Below are 24278 nucleotides of genomic sequence, written 5' to 3' on the forward strand. Positions count from 1 at the left end.
CCCTGTCCCGTTCCCCTGCTCCCCCGCTGTCCCCGCTCTCTGTCCCCGCTGTCCCCGCTGTCCCCGCTGTCCCCGCTGTCCCCGCTCTCTGTCCCCGCTGTCCCCGCTGTCCCCGCTCTCTGTCCCCGCTGTCCCCGCTCCGTGGCTCCGGGCGCTCCCCGCTCGCTGCCGGCCCGTCCCTATCCGGGCTCCCCGCGCTGTTCCCGCCCCCGGCGCCTGCGCCCAGCGCCGCTTCCTGGTGTCGGCGGGGCCGGGCCGGTGCCGGGGCGATGGCGGGGCCGGGGCCGCTGCTGGCTGCGGCCGCGGGGCTATGGGCGCGGGGAGCGGCGGCCGCCGAGGTGGTGGCGGCTCGTCCCGGGGCGCTGGAGGAGGAGATCGTGTCGGAGAAGGCGGCGGAGGAGAGTCACCGTCAGGACAGCGCCAACCTGCTCGTCTTCATCCTGCTGCTCACCCTCACCATCCTCACCATCTGGCTCTTCAAGCATCGCCGCGCTCGGTTCCTCCACGAGACCGGGCTGGCCATGATCTACGGTGAGCGGCGCCGCGCCCCGCGGAGCATCCCCGGCGTGCATCCCCGCCTGCATCCCCGCCTGCATCCCCCGCCTCCCGCACCCTGCCCGGCAGAGCCGTGCGGAGCTGCCCCGAGCGCCGGCAGCGCATCCCGCCCGGTCCCGGCTCCGCTGGGCCAGCTGCGGGGCTGGGTGCTCGCCTGGCCGCCCACTGCCACGGCAGCACCTGTGGCGACCAGCAGCCCACTCTTCCCTCGGTCAGCCCCTGGCCGAGGGGCTGCGACAGGGCTGGTTGGTGGGCGAAGGGGTGCGGGGGACACGACACATCCCCTGGTGGGTGCAGCTGGACGCTGCTGTGTCACCGGGACAGCCGCGTTCTGGTGTGCCCCGTGCTGAGCCTTATCTGGGTGTTGCTGGAGGGAGGGTTGGTTGTTTTCCAAACCCGAGATGTGGAGGGCTCTCGAGGGCAGAGTTACTCCCAAATCTCTGGCAGTGAGGAGCTGGTTGGGTTTTTCCAGACGGCCTCACAGGGTGAAACTGGCAGGGTCATGGGTTACCACGTCACCGAGCACTGGCAAGTCCCAATTACCTGTTCCAGGGTTGAGAGTGGGGACTTGGGGCAGCACAGAGCAGTCGTTGTACTGGTCAGAGACTTTGCACAGGTCAGGAGCCTTGCATTCCATGCTGGATGGGGCTCTGAGCAACCTGGTCTAGTGGAAGGTGTCCTGCCCATGGCAGGGGGTGGTTGGTTCTGGATGATCTTCAAGGTCCCTTTCCAACCCAAATCGTTCTGTGATTCTGTGATCCCACAAGCTGGGGCCACAGGCTACAGTTACTCACTATGTTTAGAGTGTCTGAATTTTCAGAAGCTGTCCAAGAAGAGTGGAAAGGCCATTTGGGGGATGCTCCCACCCTTTGCCATGCTCAGAGCCAGCAGCCTTAGGTCCTGCTGCCTGGGGACCTGTGTGCACAAGTTCTGCCTTTGGAGTTCCTCCTCCCACTGTGACAGGGTGTCTTGGAGAGGAGCCCTGTGGGTGTTCTGCAAGAAGTGGAGTGAGGCTGTGGGTCAGGGGAGTGGGGCTGTAGACATTTGGGTTTTGTTCGTGGCCTGTGACTTACTGAGGTGACCTGGCCTTGTGAAGTGGCCTGAATCACTGTATGTAGGGGCCATATGTGGCTCTCCCTGGGTTATCTAACATGGCTTTGAGTTCAACCAAAGCAGGACTAGGAGTTGCGCTGGTGAAGTGATTAAATGGCCATGGATATGTATCTAGGGAAGATACATTCTTCCTAGATACAAATTGAATGGAGGATTGAGAAGGCATCTCCTGCTGTGTGCTGTGGTTAATGTCTGTCCTCTGTGTGGCCCTTGCTGGCTGGGGGTGATGTGTGACCACACAGAGTCAGAATGGCAGAATCCCCCACCCAGCAGACAGCTTTGATCTGAAGGCTGTGACTTGACCTCTTTGGGCCACTGGCTTTTTTGATCCCAAGTTTCAGTTAATTGGAAGTGTCCTTCCAAATGAAGGGGTGGAGACACTTGCGTCAGCCCAGAGGCACGAAATGCTGGTTTGCTTTTTCAGGGGCACAAAATACTGCTCTGCCTTTTCAGATTCCTTCCAGCCACCACTCAGAAGGGTTCAGACATTTCTGTCCAGGGCAGGGATGGTGACCTCCTGGGACAGGAGCTGTGCTGTGGGAATACATGCTTCCAGCAAGGAAGGTCTTCCCTCTCCTGCTGCCTCAGAACTCCTGACATGCGACTTTCTATTCCTTTCATGCTTTCACACTTGCCCTTAACCTTGTTCTTCTTCTCCTGGAGCTTTCTTCCTCTTGATTCTCCTCTCTGCCTGACCTACCTGAGTGCTCACTTTGTTCTCAGAGCACAGCCTGGGTCGTTTCAGTCTCCTGCCAATCCATAAAATGCACCTCTTCTGTCTGCTCTTCTGCAGACTGCTTAGAGAATTGCTGGTGAAATCAGTAATGTCACCTGTCTGATCATGCAGAAAATCCCAAGTTTTCCCTGGTATCAAGGCTTTTGGCATTTGCTTCTCAGGTAGTGGCAGCTGCCATAGGAAAAGGGATGTGTAATTCCCAAGGAGTGGTGAGGTGCTGTTGTTTTACAGTGACAGCTTAAAATCTGCAGGGAAGAAAGCAGATATCACTGTCCCTGGCTCCCTGCGATGCTTTTAGCCCCAAGGAAGTTCACTGAAAACGTGGAAGGGCTGAAAACAGACCCTGAAATCCGAGCAAGAGAAGCACTTTGCAAAAGCTTGACTTTTTCTGCTTAAAAAACCCAACAACAACTAAGTCAAAACTTTTGCATATATCTCTTTTGGCAAAACACATCAGTTTCCATGTTGTCTTTGTTTTTTCTGGAAGTTACAAGATCGTGCTCCAGCTGAATTTCTGTCTTGCAAATCACACTGTCAGCTCAGAGTTGATGTTCAAGAGCTGGACACTGGCTGGAGTAATTTCACAGTGATAGACAGTAGGTGCTTAGTGTCCCTTAAGCTTCATTCCAGTGTTTAAAATGAGGTTCCCACATCTGAGGTACTCAGCATTTAGGATGATTAATTGAACAATTTTCTTTCAGTTCTTCTCAGAGTCTGATGGTGGGTGTGGGAGAAGCTTCTCTAGAAGTTTAGTTTCCTTGTACTTGTTCCCACTTAGCCCCTGGATTCTTTGTGTCTAAACTGCTTGTTGTCAGGTTGTCTTCAGTTGCTACAGTTTTCTTTCCTTTTGCTGTCCAGATTAATGCTCGCCTGGGGATCCTGTCTGCTTGCATTGTTGTTAAGTGCTGGGTTTGGTAATATATTAGTCTCCATTTAAAACATTACCTCGGAAATGTTCAACAGCACCTTAAAAAAAAAGCCCATGGGCTTTTGTTCTTTTTAATGAAGTTGGGAGAAATGCAATGAAAATAATCTCTTGCACTTTGCATAAAAGAACTCAATTAATTTGCTGGCTTTGCCTTCAGCTTCTCAACTCTTTGCAGCTTTCGGCTGGCAGTTTCCTTGGTGTCAGGTTCCCTCTGCTCAGCTCAGCTCAGCTCAGCTCCCTCCCAGGGCTCAGTTTTGTAAAACTTTTGGCTGCAAAAGCAAGTCGATACTGGCTCACAGGTTGCTGCTGGGGCAGCCCTGAGAGTGCCAGGAGAGTCTGAACCATTTCCTAAGAGCCTGTTGGAACCAGGAGCACCTACAGAGTCCCCTGGGCTTGGTCCAGGGAGTGTGAGCTCAGGACTGGACTTGGTGTCTGGAAAACCTTGTCAGGTTTGTCCCAAGTGCCTGCAGTGAGCATTGTTGGGTGGGGAGGGTTGGTTAGATTAGATCCACCATGGGGCAGGAGGGGCTGCTGGTGGGGTCATTTAGTGTTGGTGGAATAATTGGTTTCCAGCAGAGCAGCAGGATGGTTTACCTGCAGGTAACTGATGGTGTCCCTGTGTCAGGGGCTGCTGGCAGGGTCACACGGGGTGCCCAGGAGCAATTTGTGTATTTGCATGTGGGTGTGTTTCCCCACCTGATCTGGGGAGCTCTGGCAGCCTTCCAGGCAGCCTATTAGTGGGCAAGACAAAAAGCCTGATTTTGGGACTCCCAAACAGGGCTCTTTGGCAGATATTGTAGGTTTATCTGTCCCTTTTTCCTTAACCCATTCCTGGCTAGAGGGGGAATTTGGCCTGTCTGGAGCTCGGCTGGCATGCAGGGCCAGGAGCAGCTGCCCGGATGAGGAGATGGCAGAGCAGCAGGGGTGCTATCAGATGTAGCACTGCTCTGGAACAGGGATTAGGAGTGGAGAGGTGGGTGAGTCAGGATCCCTTCTGAATTCTCAGCTGTGACTCCTTCTGTCTGTCCCTCCTTCCTCCTATGGGGCCTCATCTCACAGTGCTGAGCACAGATATTGGAGGGTTGCTGGGTGGGTTTCCTTGCATCTGAGCTGCTGGTTTCTGATTCCTGCATGGGGTTCTGAAATCAACTTTTGTTTTAAGAAAATACTTATTTAGAAATCACCCCAGGTAGCTCTGGAGGGCTGCAAAGTATGGTGTACCTTAACAGCCATAAGCAGATGTAAACAACCCTTTGATACTCTCTTTATCCCAGGGATGAGATAAAGGTTTTGGTTATTTCCTGTGGTATCTCTGGAATCAGCATCTTCTGGGTGAGAGGAAAATGGGGTGTTTTGTCCCACTGCTGTGGTGCCATGCAGCCCCTGCCACATGCTCATGTAAATAAGTGCTGTGGCATCTTGATGTGCTTGACATCCTTGCTTTCGTTCTATACTTTTGTTTCTGGAGCACTGGAAGATCACAGGAGCAGAGGCTGGCAGAAAAGTGAGCTAGAGGATTCCTTTTGGTGTCCCTTCTAAGTGGTGGTGTAAGAGCAGCTCTCAGCTGCTCTGCACAGTGTGACATGCCCTAAACTCTCCTTGCTGGAGCTGACCATGCCTGGCTGTGCCCAGAGGGAACTGTTCTGCTGCTGTTGAGGTGATTCAGGGCAAGATAAAGCCCAAAGTGGTGAGCACCTGGTTGATGGTGCATGGCTTAAAAGCATTGGTAGCTCACCTTTTAGCTCACCTGTGCTGCAAAATGCCATATTAGATGGGGGGTTTGGGTCTGTCCAGCTCCTTTGGTGGGTCATCAGTGGTCACTGTGTGCAGCCACCTCCTCTGCCTCTGCTCATGGCCTGGGGGTGTGCTTGGGTTGCCCTGCTGTGTGTGGCACCCCCCGGCATGGGAGGTGGGTACTTTTCCTCTGGCCATCTGGAAAACCAGCAAATCTTGTCCTGGAAAAACTGTGGCCAGGGGAGGAGAAGTCAAAAAGTGGGTGGCAGACCAGGCAGTGGCTGCAGGAGATGCTGGATGAGCTGCCCCACAGTGTCCTGGCCAGGCTCTGCTCCCTGGCAGTGATGGCACAGGAAGGGTTGGGTGTTGCCATCAGTCAGGGCTGTGCCCTGCCTGTAGGAAAGCACAGAGCAAGGTCCTAATTAAGGCAGCAGTAAGGAAGCAGGAGCATCCTGGGAGGCAAATGGAGAAGCCTTCAGAGCGTTGCGGTCTGTGTTTAGTTCCCACGTGTCTGAAAGCTTTTCATAAACGTGTGGTTCAGAGATGGGGTTAAGGTCTGGGATTTCTGTGGCAGCTCGGGGCTGCCTCAATCCAGGAGTTTCCAAACCCTTTTGTGCTGAAGGCTACATGGAAAGGTGTCTTGTGGGACACCCCTCTTCCCCAGCCTGCAGATGTCAAAACACTCTGCCAGGAGAATACTCAACACACTTGGATCTGGATTCGAGACCTCAGACAACAAAAGAAAAATGCCTTATAAATTGCTGACTTGCAAATTAACCCCACGATGCCCCTAGTAGCAGCTGAGCTGGAGGCAGAGTTGCCTCACGGGGCTGTCCTGGGGCTGCTTCTTGCAGTGCAGAGCTGAAGTTTGCAGGGGCAAGGAGTAGATATGAGGGGTCAGCCTGGACTGGGAAACAGTTTTATATGTTTATATTTTAAAATGTGGTTTTATAAAAATGGGGAGAGCTGGGAGGAGGCTGTATGGTGCTACAGCCTCAAAGTGTTCAGGGTGGTTGCTGAATATTGTCTTTAATCCCTGCCAAAATGAAGAGTTTAATGTATCAATGTCAGGTGTTGAGGTGCAATGGGCACAGTTTGGGTACATGTGAGCAGCACCTGGTCCAGTTCCCAGCTGTGCCAGAGTGCTCACCCTAAAAAACCGAGCATGCCCTCAATGTTGGCTGTTTGCTGCACTGGAGGGAGGGTCTGACTGATTTCTGGGTAATTAAAATCCTTCAGGACCCATGGCTGTGTTAGAAAGTCCCCACAAGCACAGAGCATTTGCCTGGCTGAAGGGGGATGAAGATGGTTCAGTTCACACGGGCAGTTCTTGGGCTGGTGGTTGTGCTCAGCAGCTGAGCAGAGGGTCAGGATCCTGGTGCTGCATCCATGCTCAGAGGGGTCATCTGGGGGTTTGCCATGGCTTGTCTCACAGACTGTGTCCCTCCCCAGGTGTCCTGGTTGGCGTGGTCCTGCGCTATGGCATCCACGTCCCCAGTGATGTCAACAACGTGACCCTGAGCTGCCAGGTGCAGACCAGCCCTGCCACCCTGCTGGTGAACGTCAGTGGCAAGTTCTATGAGTACACCCTGAAGGGGGAAATCAGTGCCCAGGAGCTCAACAACGTCCAGGATAATGAGATGCTGAGAAAGGTAAGGGAGGCAGTGACTGGAGAGGTGAGTGGTGCTTCCCACTCCCTTCGTGGGGACAGGTCCTGGATCTGCTGGATTAAGTGATTTTATTTCATTTTTTTCTAAACTTGTGACTGTGATCAGCCATAAATTATACGTTGGACACAATATAATGAAACTCTAGTTTTAGCTGATCTTAATTTAAGCTGTTTAGACTCTGGGATTTGTCTCCAGAAGATCCCAGACACATCCTCAGCATTGACCCAACAGTATTCACCTGGTGAGGTACAGGGCTTCCTCCATATATTAGTTTCTTATTTGTGTTTTGCAGAGTTTTCTTATTTGTCTTGCAAAGTTTTGACAAATAATTTTATTGTTGCCTTTTTTTTTTTTATTTCTTAACAGGTGACTTTTGATCCTGAAGTATTCTTCAACATTTTGCTTCCTCCCATCATATTTTATGCAGGCTACAGCTTGAAAAGGGTACGTGCCTTTACAGTGCCGATGTTTTTAATTCCTCTGCCTCCAGAGAATTTTTAATACTTGTGAGTGCTTTAATGCTTGCTCAGCAGGCTGAGGCTGTGGGGGTGGGTATGGTTTCCCCCAGAAAATGTGGGATTGTGGGAAGCAGAGCTGAGAGTGCCCCTGTCATTCTCGTCTGCCCCTCTGCCCCAGGAGGGGTCAGCGACTTCAGCTGTGTCCAGCAGGGGTTTTTGAGGTCAGCCAGGCCATTTCAGCCATCCCTGCTTTCTGAGCACATGGGAGTGTGGGAAGGTTTTAGAAAGCAGCAGCTCTCTGAAATGCTGACTTGGAAGGAGAGGAGAATGATGCAGTTTAGCTTGCGGGAGAAGGAAAAAGGAATGCTGCTGGGTTAGGAAATCAGTTCCCAGGACTTGGAATAGCACCTTATTAAATGCACAGGTATGAGAAAATGGTACATTCATGTTTATTAATGCTGCATTAACTGCTGGTCTGGCACTATGCTTTGCTGGGTGCCCTGTGCCTGTCCAGCTCCTGGTGTCTGAGCAGGGTCCAAGTTGCTGTGGACACTGGGTGCCTGTGTAGGCTTGAAACAAATTGTTAGCAAAATATAATTCAGTTTTTGGTTTCTTTCTCCTGCTAGAGGCACTTCTTCAGAAACTTGGGATCCATCCTGGCATATGCTTTCCTTGGCACTGCCATTTCCTGCCTGGTGATCGGGTGAGTAGATGGAGCTGGTTCTTCCACAGGGGTTTGAGCTGTGCTTGGGTAAAGTGCTCTGAGCCTGGAGCTGAAACTGCTAATTCCAGCCCCGAAAGGTCACACAGGCTCTGCTACTGCTGCTCAGCAGCAGCAAATAGTACTATTTACTGTCCAAACTTCTGCTGCATGAACAGTGTGGTTGCTGTCTAATTGCATAGTGCTCTCTCAGCATCTCAGCGTCCCATGAGAATAGTTATTCATTGCAAGGAAAGTTTCACACTTTGCTGAAGATTGTCTTGAAAAATCAGCAACTTCAAATTATTGAAGGCATAAGCCCTCATAAACTTGAGACACAAGAGCAGAGGGCAGGACCATAAAGGTAGGTGTCCAGTGAGCACAGATGTGTTTCAAATTATTTATCCTTCTGTGCAGAGGCAGCTGGATGATTCCTGCTCTGGATAGTAGCACACAGGCTGGCATAGGGTGTTTTCTACTGGAGTGCAATGGATTCAAGCAAACTCAGTATCTGCATTATCTGTTCATCACTGAAAGTTTAGGCCATTTCAGAGTCAGGCCAAGGTCACCTCACTGAGTTGTGTTAATTTGCAGCACTGCAAAGTGATTGTGAGACCCCAGGAGCCTGGCTGCTTCTTTTCTTTAGCCATGTTGTGCTCCTGGAGGAGTTTTGGTCCCAGTTCCTCACCACTGGACCACAGTTTGGAGGGTGCTTTGGTGTGTGTGGTCCAGCACTCACCTCTGAAGTCATGGCCTGGGGTCTCACCAGGCTCAGTCCATCCCATACAGTTCTTTGGTGTTCTGGCATTTGGATAGCATTGATCTGACAAATTCAGGGGAATTGAGCCTCTGTGAATCTTGTTTTAATGCATTTTAGAGATGTGTAATTGCCTCTTCTGATCCCCAGCTCTGTCATCTATGGCTGTGTGGCACTGATGAAAGTCACTGGGCAGCTTGGGGGAGATTTCTACTTCACTGACTGCCTCCTGTTTGGGGCCATTGTGTCAGCCACTGACCCAGGTATGTTACATGCTTTTTCTACATTTTGGTCTAGTTTGAACTGTGGGACAAAGGGGAAAAAAGTCTGAAACCCCTGCGAATTCCCTCCTTCCAAATTTTGGAGCTTAATTTATTTGTGACATTCTTAGAGATCAGATTTGTCTCTCTGCCTTTTAATTTTCTTCAGTTGTAATACAGCTTCCAAACGTCTGCTTTCCTGAATCCTTGTTTGCAGTGAAGTCCTAGACAGCCTCTCTCTTGACTTTGCTGGGGTTTGGGGCAGGACCATTGTGTCTCTGCCACTGTGTGCCAGCAGCTGATGCAGAACAAGATGCATAAATGTGGAAAGGGTTCAGTTGATAGTTTTAGTTAGTTTAGAGATTTTTCTCCTGCTTCCAGTTTGGTTGGGTTTTGGCAGGGGCTAATCTAATTGAAATTAGGAATGAGATACCTTAATGAGCACTACTGAAGGCAGTAGTGACATCTTGGTTTACTGATGCACTTTATAAATCAAAACCATGGAAAACATGCCTTGCCCAACTGAATTAAACTTTGTTCACGATTGCTTGCATGTGGTAGCTGTTTACTTGCATTCTCTCACTTCATGTGAAAACACAGGACCACAAAAAGGCCTCTCTTTGTTCCTGCCCTTTGCTGAGCAGAGCTGGAAATCTTTTAAGGCTTAGAAATGCTGCAGACAAGCTGTCAGTGTCACGTCCCTTTTTTGGACTTGAAATAGGAACAAAAAGATTTCACAGGTAGAAATTGAGCATTTTCCCATGCATACATGGGTTAAACCCCCTTCAGTGTGCCCTGAGTGCCATTTGAAAAGACTTTCACAGAAGTTGATTGGAATTGGCTCAAGCCTCAGCCTGAACTGTGCCCAAGGCACCATGTGTTACATCTTACTTGCTTTGGATGTTGTGGTCTTTCTGCAAGGCTGATCTGCAAAACCTGCTGCTTTCCATTATCTTCTTGGAGCTGCTGGATCATGGAAGAGCTTGAGGGAACTCTGATCTCTGCCATGTGGCCACAAATCACAGAAACTCCCACATGGGGTTTGAGCTGATGCTTGGCTATTTCCAGTCAGGTCTGAAATGTTACAGGTCTGTGCTGGCACTTAGAGTGTGTTGAGCTCAGGGATTTCTCTTGGAGTATCAGGAATGGAAAGAAAAGGCAGTCATTGTCCTGGACAAGCCTGATCCTTGTGGCCTTTTGCAGGTGGAGGAAGGCTCTCCCTGGTGCTCCAAGCTAGCGTCATCCCAACAGCTGGATGGCTCATGCCAGCCTGGTACCATGGCCCAGCCCATGAGCTCAGACCCTGGGAAGCTCAGAGCAGAGTTTGTTTCTGTCTGCCTGCAAAAGATTCAATAGGCCAGGATGTGTTTTACTAAAAGGAGGAGGGAAATGATGAATCAAATCCAAATCTGAAAGAGCAGAAGGAAGGCTATCAAAGGGAGCACGGGGGGCAGCTGGCACTGTCGCAGCAGTGGCACAGATGTGCAGGAAGGCAGCTTTCTAAAAAGGACGTTCTGTCTGTGATTACATTGAAATAACAGCACCTTTTTGAATGTCTCTCTGTTTTTCTATTTGTCAGTGACTGTCCTTGCCATATTCCATGAACTCCAGGTCGATGTTGAGCTGTATGCCCTTCTCTTTGGCGAAAGCGTCCTCAACGATGCCGTTGCCATAGTGCTCTCCTCGTAAGTGTCCTCTGCTTTTATTTGGAATTGCTATGTATGTTACTTGTCAGGAGCTGAGGGGAGCCACTCAGCCTTGCTCCTGTGAAATAGGAACATTTCACAGGGTGTTTGCAAAAGCATCTTAAGTGTCCCAAAAAGCTGTAGTGACCTTCTGATGCATGTCCTAATTGCTTATTAATTGGGATTACGAGTTGTCCTTACAACTTCCCCCTACATGATGGATAGTTTTGTTTTGCTATTGTGATCAGTTGACCCACCATAGGGAAGTTTTTATGTCACTCTGAAACAGGAAAAGCACCATGTCTGCTTTTCAGCCACAAGATACCACTGAAACCCAGTGCTGATGGCTTTGCTCCTACCTGCATTGCTTCCCATCCACAAATACCTGCTTTTGTTTAGGTGGAAATAGCTGGTGAAGCAGCTGTTTCCTTTCTCTCCCCACTTCAAGGAGTTAATGTTCTTACAGCTGGAGTTAATGCCCTTGACTGAACACACAGGAAACTTGCTGCCTTTCTAAAGAATGTTTTATATTCTTTAATATTTTATGTCCTCTGCATGCAGGACGTATTTCATCTGCATTTTCACTGTGTTGTCATCATGGGAATTCGTTTGGGAATATATAATACCTGCAATGGTGACAGCTTAACATATAGCTAAGACTAATGGAGAAAATATTTCTGGAATACTTGTCACTCCAGCGTGCTGCTTGTGTGGGTTTCACTGGAGGCAGCAAGTAACACACTGTGAGCTGTGTGTTGTATTAACTGAATTGAGTGTTTCTCTTGAGGTTTCTGGAACTCTTTGTGTTGCTCACTCTGGCTTTTTTGCTGGCTGTGTCACTGCTGGTGTGAGAGGAAATGCTGCACAGCCAGATAGCATTTCAGAAGTGATCATGAGTGAGGAGGGGATGGGGTGGTCCAGCCTGTGCTGGGAGGTCCTGGTTGGGAGTGGGTGGATTCAGCTTCAGAGTAATGCAATTTGTGGTGGATCTCAGCACGTGTGGGTGATGGCACTGCTCACAGTGATTTGCCTCTTGCACTGCATCATCTCTGTAGCTGCTGCTTTGATTTCCTGCTTTCCTCTCTCCACATGCTGAGCTCAGTTCACCCCCTCCCCAAAACAGGATAATTTGCACCAAGGCAGCAGCTCCGAGTTCACTCAGCAGTTATTTTATTTTCCTCAGCACTGCAGACAAGGGAGGATGAGGAGCTGGGCTCTTCAGTGGCTTCTGCCAGGTCTGGGTGCCCCAAGGCTCCTCTCCTCCCTGCTTTCAGCCCTGCACAAATGTCTGTTCCTGTGCTTAAGGAGCAGGATCTGTGCCTTTCTGTTCCTGCCTTGGCCTGGTGTGGCTTGGCAGCAGGAACTTGTTGCAGGATGAAGAGGAACTGAACCCAGAACTGAAAGCTGGTGGGCAGTGAGGTGCCAGGGCTGCAGTTTGGGAGCAGGGGGGTAAATGCAGCTGCAGGGTCTCTACCTGCTCCTTCCAAAGAGAGGATTCACAGGAATTAAACACCACAGGGAGCCCCATGGGCAGGGACAGGGGAAGTAAAGGGCAGCTGGCAGTAATGGTTTATTAGTGATGCAAAAAGCAAAACCAGAAGGAGAATTGTAAGAGGTTAAAATGCAAAACCAACATCCAAAGAGTTGGTTGTGGAGAGGAAATGGAACCATTCTGGATTAAAAAACGAACAAAAAAACCTGAAACCCCAGAATAAGAGCATGTTGGTGAATGAGAAGTATAAGATGGGGTTGGTGAATGGAGAAATCTGCAGCTTGCAGTGTAAAAGGCAATTGTCAGTGAATTATTTGGATACTCAGCCTGGTTCATGCAAAGTCCCATTTATTGTACAGAAAGCGTCATGTTTATATACTGTTACAAACTTTTTCTCTGCTGTTTCCTTCTTTTGCTACATTTTCACATGGGTGCCCTTGGCTTCCCAGGACCATGAGCCGTCTCATAGCTTTTATCTTTCTTGACAATTTCTATCTGTTTTATGTCTCTGAATGCCTTTGATTTCAGCCTGGCTTCCCTTTTCCCATATTCAAGCTCAGAGGCAGAGGCAGCCCAGCTGAGATGCACATCTCCACGGATGTTAGATGTCTCCAGGGTTGATGTCTACATTGGAGCTGGTGCTCTAGATTCCCTGTAGCATCCATTGAGAGAAATGAGTGACTAAACCACGATTTATCTGAGCTACTTGAGGCATCTGAGCTTAGTGGGGGGTAATTCCTGCCTCACAAGCATCTCTTTTGCTCAATTAGCAACCAATGGAGAAGTCAACATCAGAAGTCAATGATGTTCACATCAGCTGCCTCGGTGGAGAAACACAAGTTTTCCACTGGAATGCTTTGTGGTCCCACAGCTCCTGGCATTACAGAGAGCTGGTGCCAAACCCCCCAAACACCACCATAAATGACACATCACACGAGACAGGGGTTTGGTCTGATGCTGTCTAATGTCCAGGAGTGAAAGCAGAGGCAGGCCTGGGTGGGTTGGGGTGGCTGATCCCAAACTCCACAGGACAGGGAGGCTGTGCAGCCACTGCATGCTGTGATCCCAGGGGATTGCAGTGTGTTGTGTCTCCCTGGTTCCTCAGGCTTGGTGTTTGCAGCAGTTGTAGCACTGTGCAAGGCTTGTGGAGCACCGTGAGGTGCCTCTGCCTCCAGACTAAGCAGTTTTGTTCTTGTGCTTCCCCTCCTCTTCCAGCTCAATAGTTGCGTATCAGCCGGCGGGTGACAACAGCCACACGTTTGATGTCACAGCAATGTTCAAATCCATCGGCATCTTCCTGGGGATATTCAGTGGATCCTTTGCAATGGGAGCAGCTACTGGAGTTGTGACAGCTTTAATATCCTTTTCGCTGTTTGGTTTTTTCCCCAAGTGTTTACATAACAGCATCTTTTTTTTGCTGGGCTGTGTTTCACTCAGATGTTTAATTTTTTTTTTTTCTTAAATTAATGGATGACAGTGCCATAGCCTTTTTAGGGGCGGACTGTGTAGCTGTGATACACAATTGGGTTTGATATGCTGTTAGCCTGATGTCTCTCCAAATTGTCCTTAACCATCTGCAACGTCACCAAGTTCACCAAACTTCGGGAGTTCCCATTGCTGGAGACTGGCTTGTTCTTCTTGATGTCCTGGAGCACATTCCTGCTGGCTGAAGCGTGTGGCTTTACAGGCAAGCTCCAGCACAGCCCTGCCCCTGGGATGGAGATCTGCAGGGATGATGGGGCCACTGAATTTTGTTTGACTCAGTATTGATTGCAGCCAGGGCTCTCCCTCTGCTTGCAGAAGTTTAATGATTCTGGGTTCTAGGATTAGAATTAGGTTCCCTGCAGTCTTGGGGTGCAGCTTGCCTCCCTTTATCTGACCAGGACTCTAATGTGATGCTCTGCTCCCCAGGTGTGGTGGCTGTGCTCTTCTGTGGGATCACACAGGCCCATTATACCTATAACAACTTATCTACAGAGTCCCAGCACAGAACTAAGCAGGTGAGAACTCCTCAGACCCCTTCAGCCTCTGTGAATTTCAAGTTTAATATTTTTTCCTTCCCTCTGGCCAGAATTAGGTGCATCTGTCTTTCCACAGCTGCATTTCACAGGGGTTGCTTCTGCAGAAGTGTTTATTGCATGATGGATGGAGTAACATGCTTTTCTTGTTACATCTGTATCGTGTCTAACTCACTTTTAATTTGTTTTTCTCTTTCAGTTGTTTGAGCTTCTGAATTTCTTGGCAGAAAACTTCATCTTCTCCTACATGGGACTTGCACTGTTCACCTTCCAGAACCATGTTTTTAACCCCACCTTTGTGGTGGGAGCCTTCGTATCCTTTGGAGCCTAATTTATAAGACAAAGAAAGAAAGGGAGAGGTGCCTCATTCTCAGTTTGTGTTTTTCATTCAAATGAGTGGGTTTGTTTTTTTTTCAATCAGTCTAGCTTTATTTTTAAAAGGGAATTTCTGCTATGTAGTGGTGCCTTTGCTGGTTATTTTAAGGAGACAGAGATTCTTTTTCCAGCTTTTCTGTTATTTTTTTTCCTTCCCCCTGTCTTCTCTCCTCTCGTGGGCATCCGAATCAGCTGCTGCAGGGACTCATCATTCAGTGTGACCATGATGCCAAGTGCCAGGCATTGTCATGTGGCACCAGCAGGGGCTTTGCAAAGAGGGGCTGCCTGGTTTTGCCATTTATTTCCTCTTTTCTCTGCTGGTGCACTTGGTTAACCCTGAAAAAAGCCTTTTTTTGGTCAAACAGCACAGTTACAGCTACAGTAGATGCCTCTGAATGACATCATGAGAAAGGATTTCCTGTTCTGCAGGCTGATGCTAAGGGGAACAAGGGCCCTGGTATTTCTCAGAAAAACAAGGATTTTGAAGGAATTTTTTTCATGTGACAGGGAAGCCAGTTCAACGTGCAGAATTATTTTCACCCTTTGCCAACACTGAAGCAAGTTTATACTGATAAACAAAACATTTTTGCCAGTGCTGGCCCCTGGGTTTGCAGCAGGCTCAGCTGAATTTTCACAATCAGCTTTTGTGGGGTTGCTATGGGGCAAAGAGGGTGGAGAGCAGAGAAATGCCATTTGGGCAGTTGCATTGGAATTTTGTGTTGTGCCTCTTCAGTGGGAACTAGCTAACTCACTGATGAAATAGCTCATTCATGAGAGAGATCATGAAATACGTCTCTTATGCAAATTGTGATGTTCAGGAAAGAACATAAAAGCTGGAAGCATTTTCCATATTATTCAAGGCTGTGCTGAATACTGGCTCCAAGATTATTTTTGCCATCTGGGTGCTGGTATTAAAAGACATGGCTTCAAAGATAAAAAGCAATATGAAGGAGCTGGTGATTCTTGTATCTCGCAGGCTATGAAAACAGAAAGAGTATTAGATTTTTTTTTTTCTCCTTCTCAACGGCTGCTGCTTTCATTTTGCTGAATAATCTTTGGGAATGGGACTTGGCTTAAAGCTTCAAACCCAGCTGTGAAGTGTGGCGTGCTGGGGAGTGTCAGAGGGGTTGTCATAGCTGTGATAACTTGAACTTCACAGAAGACAATTCTTGGGGTGCAAAATGGACCTGGCAGTGGAGAGCATACTGTGGGAAGTGGTGGTTTTTCTCTCCTCTCGCTTGTCTAACACGTCCTTTCATCATTTCCCTTGTTTATTTGTGCTTGTCTCTGTATGGTATTCCTGAATTGCAGTGTGTGCTGTGTTTCAGTGAGGCAGCAGCCTGCTCTTCCCACAGTGCTGTTGCACTGTTATTATCTTTGCAGCCAGAGCACTGGCATTTCTGTGACTCCCAGTTTCCGCTGGGCAGCAGAAACTGGCACTGCGTGCAGGTGGGATGTGATAGGAGACACAGGAAGAGCAATTTCCTTAACATGTGCAAATACAGCTTGCTATCTTCCTGGGAAGAGCTGCCAATATTTACCCACTGTCATTTTTACTGAATCTGGGGAGAAGAAATAAGATCGGAACGAATTTGCAGCACATGATGATGTTTGCTGGTACGTTACTGCATCCTCCCTCTGACCATGTGGCCCACTGGCACTTCCTTGCCCCTGAGAACCTGGAAATATTCCTTATTCTACTCTAAATCTCTTATGGACAATGTCTGGAGGGAAGCTGGGCAGGAAAAGTGCTTTGAGGTGTGGGAATGAGCTCCTCCTGCCCTGCTTTGATTGTGGGGCAGGAGGAAGGTTTGCCTCTCTGGGCTGGGAAAGAGCAGTGATAAAATCATCACTGTTCTCCTCTGGTGGTGGATATCCCATCAGAGGGGCATCAGGATGTAAACCCCGGGTGGGAAGCTGGCCATGGGGTGGCATGTGCTGGGAGCTGACACAACTGCTGTGCTGTCCCTTCCCTCAGGGCTGCGGGGAGCCATGGCCTTTGCCCTGGCCATCCGTGACACAGCCACGTACGCGCGGCAGATGATGTTCAGCACCACCCTGCTCATCGTCTTCTTCACCGTGTGGGTGTTTGGTGGGGGCACCACAGCCATGCTGTCCTGCCTCAACATCCGGTGAGTGGGGGGCTCCCCTGGCTCAGCAGGTCCCCCCCAGCCTGCTCCCAGCTCAAGGTGCTCGGGTTTGAGACCAGAGGGAGATCCCCTCCTTCCCCCCAGATCCCAAGCTGCACCCTGGCATTGTGTGTGATGCTGTGTTTGTTCTCTCCTCGCAGGGTTGGTGTGGATGCAGATCAGGAGAACGTGGTGAGTGTGCACTGCTGGGCACCTCTGCAGAGGAATCTGCACCCTCAGGGCAGGGGTTATATCCCAACCCTGTGAATGCCTGTCTGTGTTCTGCTTCCTTCCAGCTGCAGGAGTTTTTAGTTCCCCATGTTTGCAGTCAGTGGGAGTCACAGCTTTTCTGTGCTTTCTGGTTTTCATGAGCCTTATTTTGGCTCAGCTGGAAAGAAGGGCACAGAAGTAATGCTGGACTATTTAGTCAATCCATGTTGCTGCTGCAATAGATTCGGTCTCTCCCTTGATGGCTTTGAAATAAACCCCAAAGCAAGCATGATGTGGGGGCACTGCCTCACCCCAGTGTCTGGGGCAGTACAGAAACACCATTTACTGCCTCATTTTATGTTGGATCTCTGCCCCACTTTTACCCAGGGGTACCCTCAACCCCTCCTTACCCTCTTTTCCTGTGGGTAGTTGTGTGGCAGCCCCGGAACTACTGGCCACATTGAGATAAATGCTGGAGCCCCAGAGCCTTGGGAGTTTTCCTGCCTGGTAGCTCCAGCTGCCTCATTCTTGCATCTGCAGCCTGATTGTGCTGTGGCTGGGGCTCTCCTTGGTTTCAGTGTGGATTCTGCATTTTATTCAGAGCCATTTATTGGGCTGTTCACCTCCTGGAGAGAAAGCATCAAATGTGACAGGCAGCTCAGAGCTATAAATTTGTAAGCCAGATTTCTATGAAATATGTAATTGTATTCATAGTCCCCTCCATACAGTTTAATATTTTTTTCTCTGACTAAAAGGAAGCCTGGAGTCCCCATAACACACAATTATTTGCATACAGCAATCTCAGGCGAGATCTGATGGAGGTTGGACCTGTCAGTCCCTATTAAATGTGATGTCTGGATGCAGCTGCTGGCTCTGAGGCACTTTAAACCTTGGGGCCAGACACTGGAGGGTTCTAGCAGCGAAATTCTCACTCTGTGCCTTGATACCACCTCCCTAAGGTTGTTGAATGGTGCTAAATGCAGAGTGTGGACTGGAAGGACTTTCAGCCTGTAGTGGTGTGAATGTCCTTAATTCTCATAGCAAACCAAAGGCTTGTTCTGAAGAGGCAGTGGGAAAGTCTATGTCTCTTTATGCCCCCTGGAGATAATCCAGTGTCCCATGGGCCCTGATCCAGGTCATGGCATGTTGTCCTGCCCCTGTTTAATGTTTTGCTCTCCCACAGGGTGTCCCAGAGAGTGAGAGGAGGAGCACGAAGGCTGAAAGTGCTTGGCTGTTCCGCATGTGGTACAACTTCGATCACAAGTATCCTTGAGCAGCGCTCAGTGTGTGCTGTGTCAGATCCCACTGCCCAGACACCTCTGACTCGGAGCATGACTTGTTCCCTGCTTAGCAGAGGAGCCAGTGTTTCCTTTCCTGTGACATTGCTGTGTTTTGGTTTGTGCTTACTCGTGGCTGTGACTGTGAGGAATGACCATTTCTACCCACCATCCATGGGAATGCAGTGGCAGCTCTGTTCTAAGCAGGGCTCTCCAAGACTGTAATCCTGGGGGTCCTCAACCCGGGGGACAGGTGGGCAGGAAGGGCTGGGGATTTTTTCATTTGCAATCCTCTTGGTAGATCTGTGCCTCTCCTCCCTTCCAGATGCATGCTGTGAGTAAGTGGAGGGGTGATGTCAGGCTGAGGGGCACAGGGTGATGGGGCAGGCGATGCTGCTGAGCATCTTACCAGGACAGTGTCCTGCTGTGTTTGGTTGCATTCTTGTTGCACACACTCACAGCTTTTGTGCTTCCAGGCACTTGTGTTTCTGTGATTTCTTCAGGATGCCGAGTCCCTCAGTGCTGCCATCCCACCCCTTTACCCACCAACACGGCCCCATTCCTCCTTTTTCCTTAACCCTCTCTGTAGCTATCTAAAGCCTCTCCTGACACACAGTGGTCCCCCGCTGACCACCACACTCCCGGGGTGCTGTGGGCCTGTTGCCCGGTGTCTGACGAGCCCACAGGCATATGAGGTGAGTCCTTCTGTGTCCTTTCTGTCAGGGTTGGTGGATCTGACATGCTTGTGCTTCTCTTTTGGATGCTGGCACCAGGAAAAAGAGAGCTGGGAGAGCCCTTTTACACAGTCTGCAGAGAAATTCTGCGTGGTGTGAGTCACCTGGGCTCTGAGATGTGTGTGTACTGTCTGGTTTCTGGTCACGGTGCAGGAGAGTCTGTGACTCTGTGCCTCTGCCTCTGCTCAGTCAGCATCACCCTGCAACTGTAAATAGCTGTTCTGGAGGAGTTTAACAGCACTTCCCTCCTGTTTGTTCCCCAGAATCAAGAGCAGCTGAAGGACGACGACTCCGACCTCATTCTGAACGACGGGGACATCAGCCTGACGTACGGGGACTCCACGGTGAACACCGACTCAGTGGCATCCAGCGGCACATCCCGGCGGTTCGTGGGCAACAGCTCGGAGGATGCCCTGGACAGGGAGCTGGCTTTTGGGGACCATGAACTCGTAATCCGGGGAACACGCCTGGTCCTGCCCATGGACGATTCGGAGCCCCCGTCAAACGTCCTGGATAACGCGAGACATGGTGCAGCATAAGGTTGCTCGGTTTAATTGACAGTAATATTTGCATATATGATCAAGAAGTATGTACTACCTAAAGTCTAATGCATGTCTCAAAATGTCTAAGCTGTATAAATATTATTTATATGGTGTCAGAAGAATATAAATATTCTCTGCCAAGCACTTGTAAAGAACAAGCTGCAAATTTAAGTTAAAAACTGTGTTGACTGCACTATGTAGGGTGGAACTGTTTTAGCGTAAGAGTCTTTTGCACACAGTGAGCTTCGTTAATGTGTGATTTGATGAAGGGTTTAGTTCCCAGCGGGTAAGTAAAGGAGCTGTGACTCCATGTTCATCCTTTGAACCTGGGAGAGGAGGGTAGGGAGGTGCTGGTGAGCAGTGGAAATTGCTTTCTAGTCAGATGAGAATTGTTGAGTTTCTTTTGGTCTCTGATCTTTGGATAGTCACGTTTGAATTACCAGCAAAAAATCTGCCCACAGACCCTCTCACCAGGCAGTGGATGGTGATAAACTTGTTTCACTGTGGGAACCTGGAGACTTTCTGGTTTTTAGTGACCCTCTGACCAAGCCCTGCTTTAGTGGGCTCATGGCAGACCCTGGCCAAAGCTGACAGCAAGGGCTGCAGGCATCCAGCTGCTCAGATGGGAACAGGAAAGAGGGATGGTTGGTGTCTGTAGTTGTGTTCAGGAGAAGGAGGTGATCCCACAGAAACTACACCAGGCGTGCACAGATTTTAGGTCTGAGTCCATCTTTCAGTTGTGGCTCAAGCAGCTTTCTACAACCAGCCATCAATTCCTCTTTTGGCAACTAAATCTCATGTTTGGCAAGCGGCCGTGTCTTTGCACGGGTGAATCCCTGTCCTGCAGTCACAGATGTAGCCAAGGTGTGCAGAGCAGCTGCACATGGGGCTGTGGAGCCCAGCCAACCTCAAACTCGAGCTTTAGGTCTACAGATCCACACGGTACCTCCGGAGCTCTCCAGAGGCATCCAGCTGGTACTGAAGGGGAGCCGTCCGTCCGTCCTCCCGCAGAGTCAGAAACCATTGCACTTTGGTAACTCCTCAGCATGCTGTGTGTCTGCAGTCCCCACCCGACCTTTCTCGTGTCTCTTATCATTTAATGAGAAATGTTTGCGAGTTGATTTTTGGTTTTAATTTACTTTTTTTGTTTTCCGAGGGAGAGCACAGAACAATTTGTGATTCCACGCTAGTGTTAAAGGATTTATTCTGTAGTTATGGGAATGGCTAAAGGTGCAGTGAAACTGTAAACCCTGACATCTTTTTTCTCCTGGAAAGGGGGAATCATGGAAATTTACTGTATGCAATTTTATTGTCTATTTTATCTACAGTTTTGCTATAGAAACCTTTCAGGGTTACTGGTGCACTACAGACCCATTCTGGAGTTAACCCTCTCCAGAGGGCTTAAACAGAGGTATTTAAAATGAGAATACATGAAAGAGAGCAAGCTGAGTCTGAGCACTCACAGCTCCCATTAGCTGTCCTTGGAACAATCTCTGCATCTCTCAGGATCTCACCCTGAGACCTCAGAGCAGTGTCCCCATGGCTGTTTTCCCCAGCACCACCTGAGAGTTGGAGGAGACAGGAAATCCTGGAATTTGAAGTGTATATGTATAGTTGAGAAAATAAATTTACACTTTTTTGTTTTTCATTTTCTCAGGTCTAAGTAACATTGCCTTAAATTTATGGATGTGAAACGATATTATTTTGGCAGTTTTTCCCCAAGAAAATGCTTTCTTTTTCCTTCTGAACAAAATGTGTAAGTGTTGCCATAGGTCTCCCCTGGAAGGGGGGTAATGCTCTGTTTATATTTGGATATATTGGGGGCATCTTCCTTGCACCTGTAAATGGCATCCCGCTGTTAACAAAGCTGTTGGATTAGCGCTGGCCTTTGTTTCCTACTATGCAGGAATTCCATAAAGTGAGTGTGCATTTTATATGATGTCTGTAACTTAACTTCATGTGTTTAAAAAACAAGAAAAAAGAAAAAAAAAAGAAAAAAAATTAGGAACCTGTTGATTTTAGGTTTACTGCATCACTTCTACATCCTGTTTTATGTTCGTTCTGCCTTTTCAAAGAGGTATGATAAATAACTACCTCTTGTTTTTTCCTGTATAGCCTGACTATGAATTCAATTTACAGAGTTGGTGCAGCTGGAGGTGCAGGACAGTTCTGCTGCCCCAGGGCTCCCTCCCAGGCATTCCCAGCTGAGGTGCAAATTTGCTTCGTGGCCACATGGTGATGTTTTACTGTGGCTGAGGTAGCATTCCTCTCTTTCTCTGACCCTTTGACTTCAGTAATTTATCCACTCACTGTAAACTTGCCAACACATTACCCATAAGCCTCAACTTTTGACACCAATAACAGTTCAGTTAGAACATTAAAGGAAGAAAAAGTTAACCAATGATGATTTTATGGGTTACCTTATGATCCATATATAATATATCCAGAACTGTTTTGAATAGCCTTAGTCAATGAATGAATCTAAGCTGAAATTCAGGAGTAATTTCATAAATGAATGGTATTCATCCTCAGCTGATTATTTTCTTTACTGGCTGCAGCAGAGCACACAGGAATGCCTGGTGTGCAGAGGCAGAGCCCTGGTGCTTTGTGCTGCAGATGGAGTTCAGGGTACCTTGGAGAATCAGGGCCTGAGACCTTTTGCCAAATAGATCAGACAGCCCTGGGGAGGCAGTTTACAGCCCCCACGAAGATTTAGAGAAGGTGCCCTTCTTCTGTAAATTGAATTTTCATGGTTTTTGCACATGAAAAAGCATTGTAGGTAAAGTTATGATTTCTACTGGTACTGTCAATTCGTGTGGTAATGGCATTAACCCCGTAGCTGTGGTGTTTGTGCAGCTGATCTGTGATAGCTGATGATCACTATTGGACCTTCTGTTTACACTGACTAAATCCTTTACTGTTGCGTTGTACTGTGAAAGAAGGATTATGGGCCTATAAAAGATTATTATTTTTTTTTTTGGAATTGTGTGTACCGTTTCATTAATTCACACAGAAATAAATCTGTAGCAAAGTGACGACGTGCCGCTCGACCTTCTCAGACCAGTTTGTTCATGACCTTTGGCAGCAGCCACAGATGCTGGGCACTGAGGATTGGAGGGCTGGGGTGCACTCTGCCTTCACCCCAGCTCCTGGGGCACACCTTCCTTGCAGGAACAGTGGGAGAGCAGTGATGCTGGTTGCTAAAAACTGCTCCAGGAGCAGCAAATCCAGCTGGGATAGTGCTGCTCATTCCCAGCCATGGGGCAGTAAGTGGATCTGCACAGAGGCATCACGATGGGGTGTTAAAATCAAAGTTCTTTCCCAGGCATTTATATCCCCTGGGTCTGTGGAATTTGCAGTTGGGCTCCTGGCTGGTGATTCTGCCCTCTGACTCCCACCTGTACCATTTTTTCTTGGGGCCCTGTGCTGAAAAGGCAAGTTGTTCAAATGCTTTACAGTCCTTCAATACAGAGAGCACCTCAAAAACTTCAGGAATCTCTGTCTGGGGGCTTTGGTTCGCCAAGGACAACATTCAACCCTTGAATGGTGTAAAACCACATTGTTACACTCTGCCTCACTGTGGGAGGGTAGCCCTGACACCTATTTGAACACCCTTATCCCCCACCCATTGCAGTGGGCAGCAAAGGGGGTGTCTGTGCTGCTTTCCAAAGGGACTGAGGTCTGTGCTTTCCAAAGGGACTGTGCTGCTTTCCAAAGGGACTGAGGTCCTTCTGAGGGGTGGTGAATCCTGAGCTGTCCTGCTGGGCTGTCCCAAAACCAAGACAGCAGCTCATAAAAGCTGCGAGTGAGAGTGGCTTGCCTGGTGTCACACTGGTTGTGGGTGGCCTGTGCTACTGGAAGTCACAGCAGTGGGACAGGAGACAAAGGTGTTATATTATTTTCTTGCTGTGAAATGATGCTAATTCCACTGTACACTCACACCTCAAAATCCTGACAGTTGGAATAAACACCACTAATCCCACTGGATACGTGCTGTCCAGCCCAGCTTGGGTCAGACTTGGGCATGTAACTAAAACAAACAAGGACATCATTTAGCAGTTGAACAAATGCCTTTTAGCAGCTCTTCCCCTTCCCAAACACTCAGAAGAAGAGCAGTAGCTCTCCAAATCCTTCAAATGGATTGTTTCCTTGAAACAAGGTATGATTCTGGCCCCTCACCTTTGGTCAGTGGTATCCCCAGCACCCAAAATGTAGCTGGGACCCTCTGGTGTTTATCCACCCCCCCCCCCAGCACAGGCAGCTGCAGGTGGGCACCCTCTGGGATGGGTTTACTGTGCCAGGAGCTGGCTTGTCATGCCAGCCATGCAAAAATATTTTGGATAGGTGCTGTTCAGATGCACTGGAAGCAGAGACAAGGCAGTTCCCTGCATGGTCTGGGGAGGGGGATTTGCCCTGCAGGCAGGTGCACAGAGCTGCCATTTGCTGATTAGTCCCTGTTTTATTAGTTCCCTTCAGTTTGAGATGATGAGGGGCAGCTCTCAGTCAGTACCATCTGTCCACCTTCATGTGGGGATCAGTAAAGCTCTGGGAAATGGGCCAGCACTGGGTATCTACAGCCTCAAAAAAATCACAGGGCTGTTTTTAGAGCAATCCTGTAAATTGCCTGCCCAAAGCCACAGACAGTTCTGCACACTCAGCTCTGTATCTCCACATCATGCTGGGGTAGCATTTACATGAGGTAAAATTGAAGAAAAAAAAAGCAAGTTTTTGACTCTTCTTTCTTATCTCATCATGGCCTGCAAGAAGCTCTGGTCCTTGCTGGGTCCTCTAGATGGCAATATTGGAAAGGACAGTAATTGTCTATCACCATGGTGTCCCTGCAGGGCTGGGGTGTGCAGAACCCACCAGCCCACCCTGGCTCTGGAGGTCCTCCCCATCCCCTGC

General features: G+C 49.0%; 1 protein-coding gene across 1 annotated transcript; it reads left to right on the top strand.

Annotated features, from left to right (window-relative positions):
- Window positions 1-230: 230 nt before the first annotated feature.
- On the top strand, window positions 231-22408 carry SLC9A6 (solute carrier family 9 member A6). Its single transcript, XM_085060576.1, has 16 exons — window positions 231-531; window positions 6519-6718; window positions 7103-7180; window positions 7821-7897; window positions 8802-8914; window positions 10491-10596; window positions 13304-13450; window positions 13675-13775; window positions 14000-14088; window positions 14306-14419; window positions 15987-16098; window positions 16460-16613; window positions 16772-16802; window positions 18004-18083; window positions 18687-18792; window positions 19095-22408. The coding sequence occupies exons 1-16, from the start codon at window positions 270-272 to the stop codon at window positions 19368-19370; spliced, it is 2046 nt and encodes a 681-aa protein (XP_084916702.1). The 5' UTR covers window positions 231-269; the 3' UTR covers window positions 19371-22408.
- Window positions 22409-24278: the final 1870 nt, after the last annotated feature.

Source organism: Lichenostomus cassidix, chromosome 4A, assembly GCF_008360975.1.
Source record: "Lichenostomus cassidix isolate B80296 chromosome 4A, HeHo_3.0, whole genome shotgun sequence".
In the NCBI taxonomy this organism is placed as follows: Eukaryota; Metazoa; Chordata; class Aves; order Passeriformes; family Meliphagidae; genus Lichenostomus; species Lichenostomus cassidix.

What these genes read in the sequence shown, in the direction of transcription:
- SLC9A6 (XM_085060576.1), top strand. Translation starts at nt 270, where the DNA reads ATGGCGGGGCCGGGGCCGCTGCTGGCTGCGGCCGCGGGGCTATGGGCG. An exon ending in GTTGCCATAGTGCTCTCCTC is followed by an intron (nt 10,597 to 13,303) that starts GTAAGTGTCCTC and finishes CTCCTCTTCCAG; the next exon opens with CTCAATAGTTGCGTATCAGC. An exon ending in TGGTACAACTTCGATCACAA is followed by an intron (nt 18,084 to 18,686) that starts GTATCCTTGAGC and finishes CCCTCTCTGTAG; the next exon opens with CTATCTAAAGCCTCTCCTGA.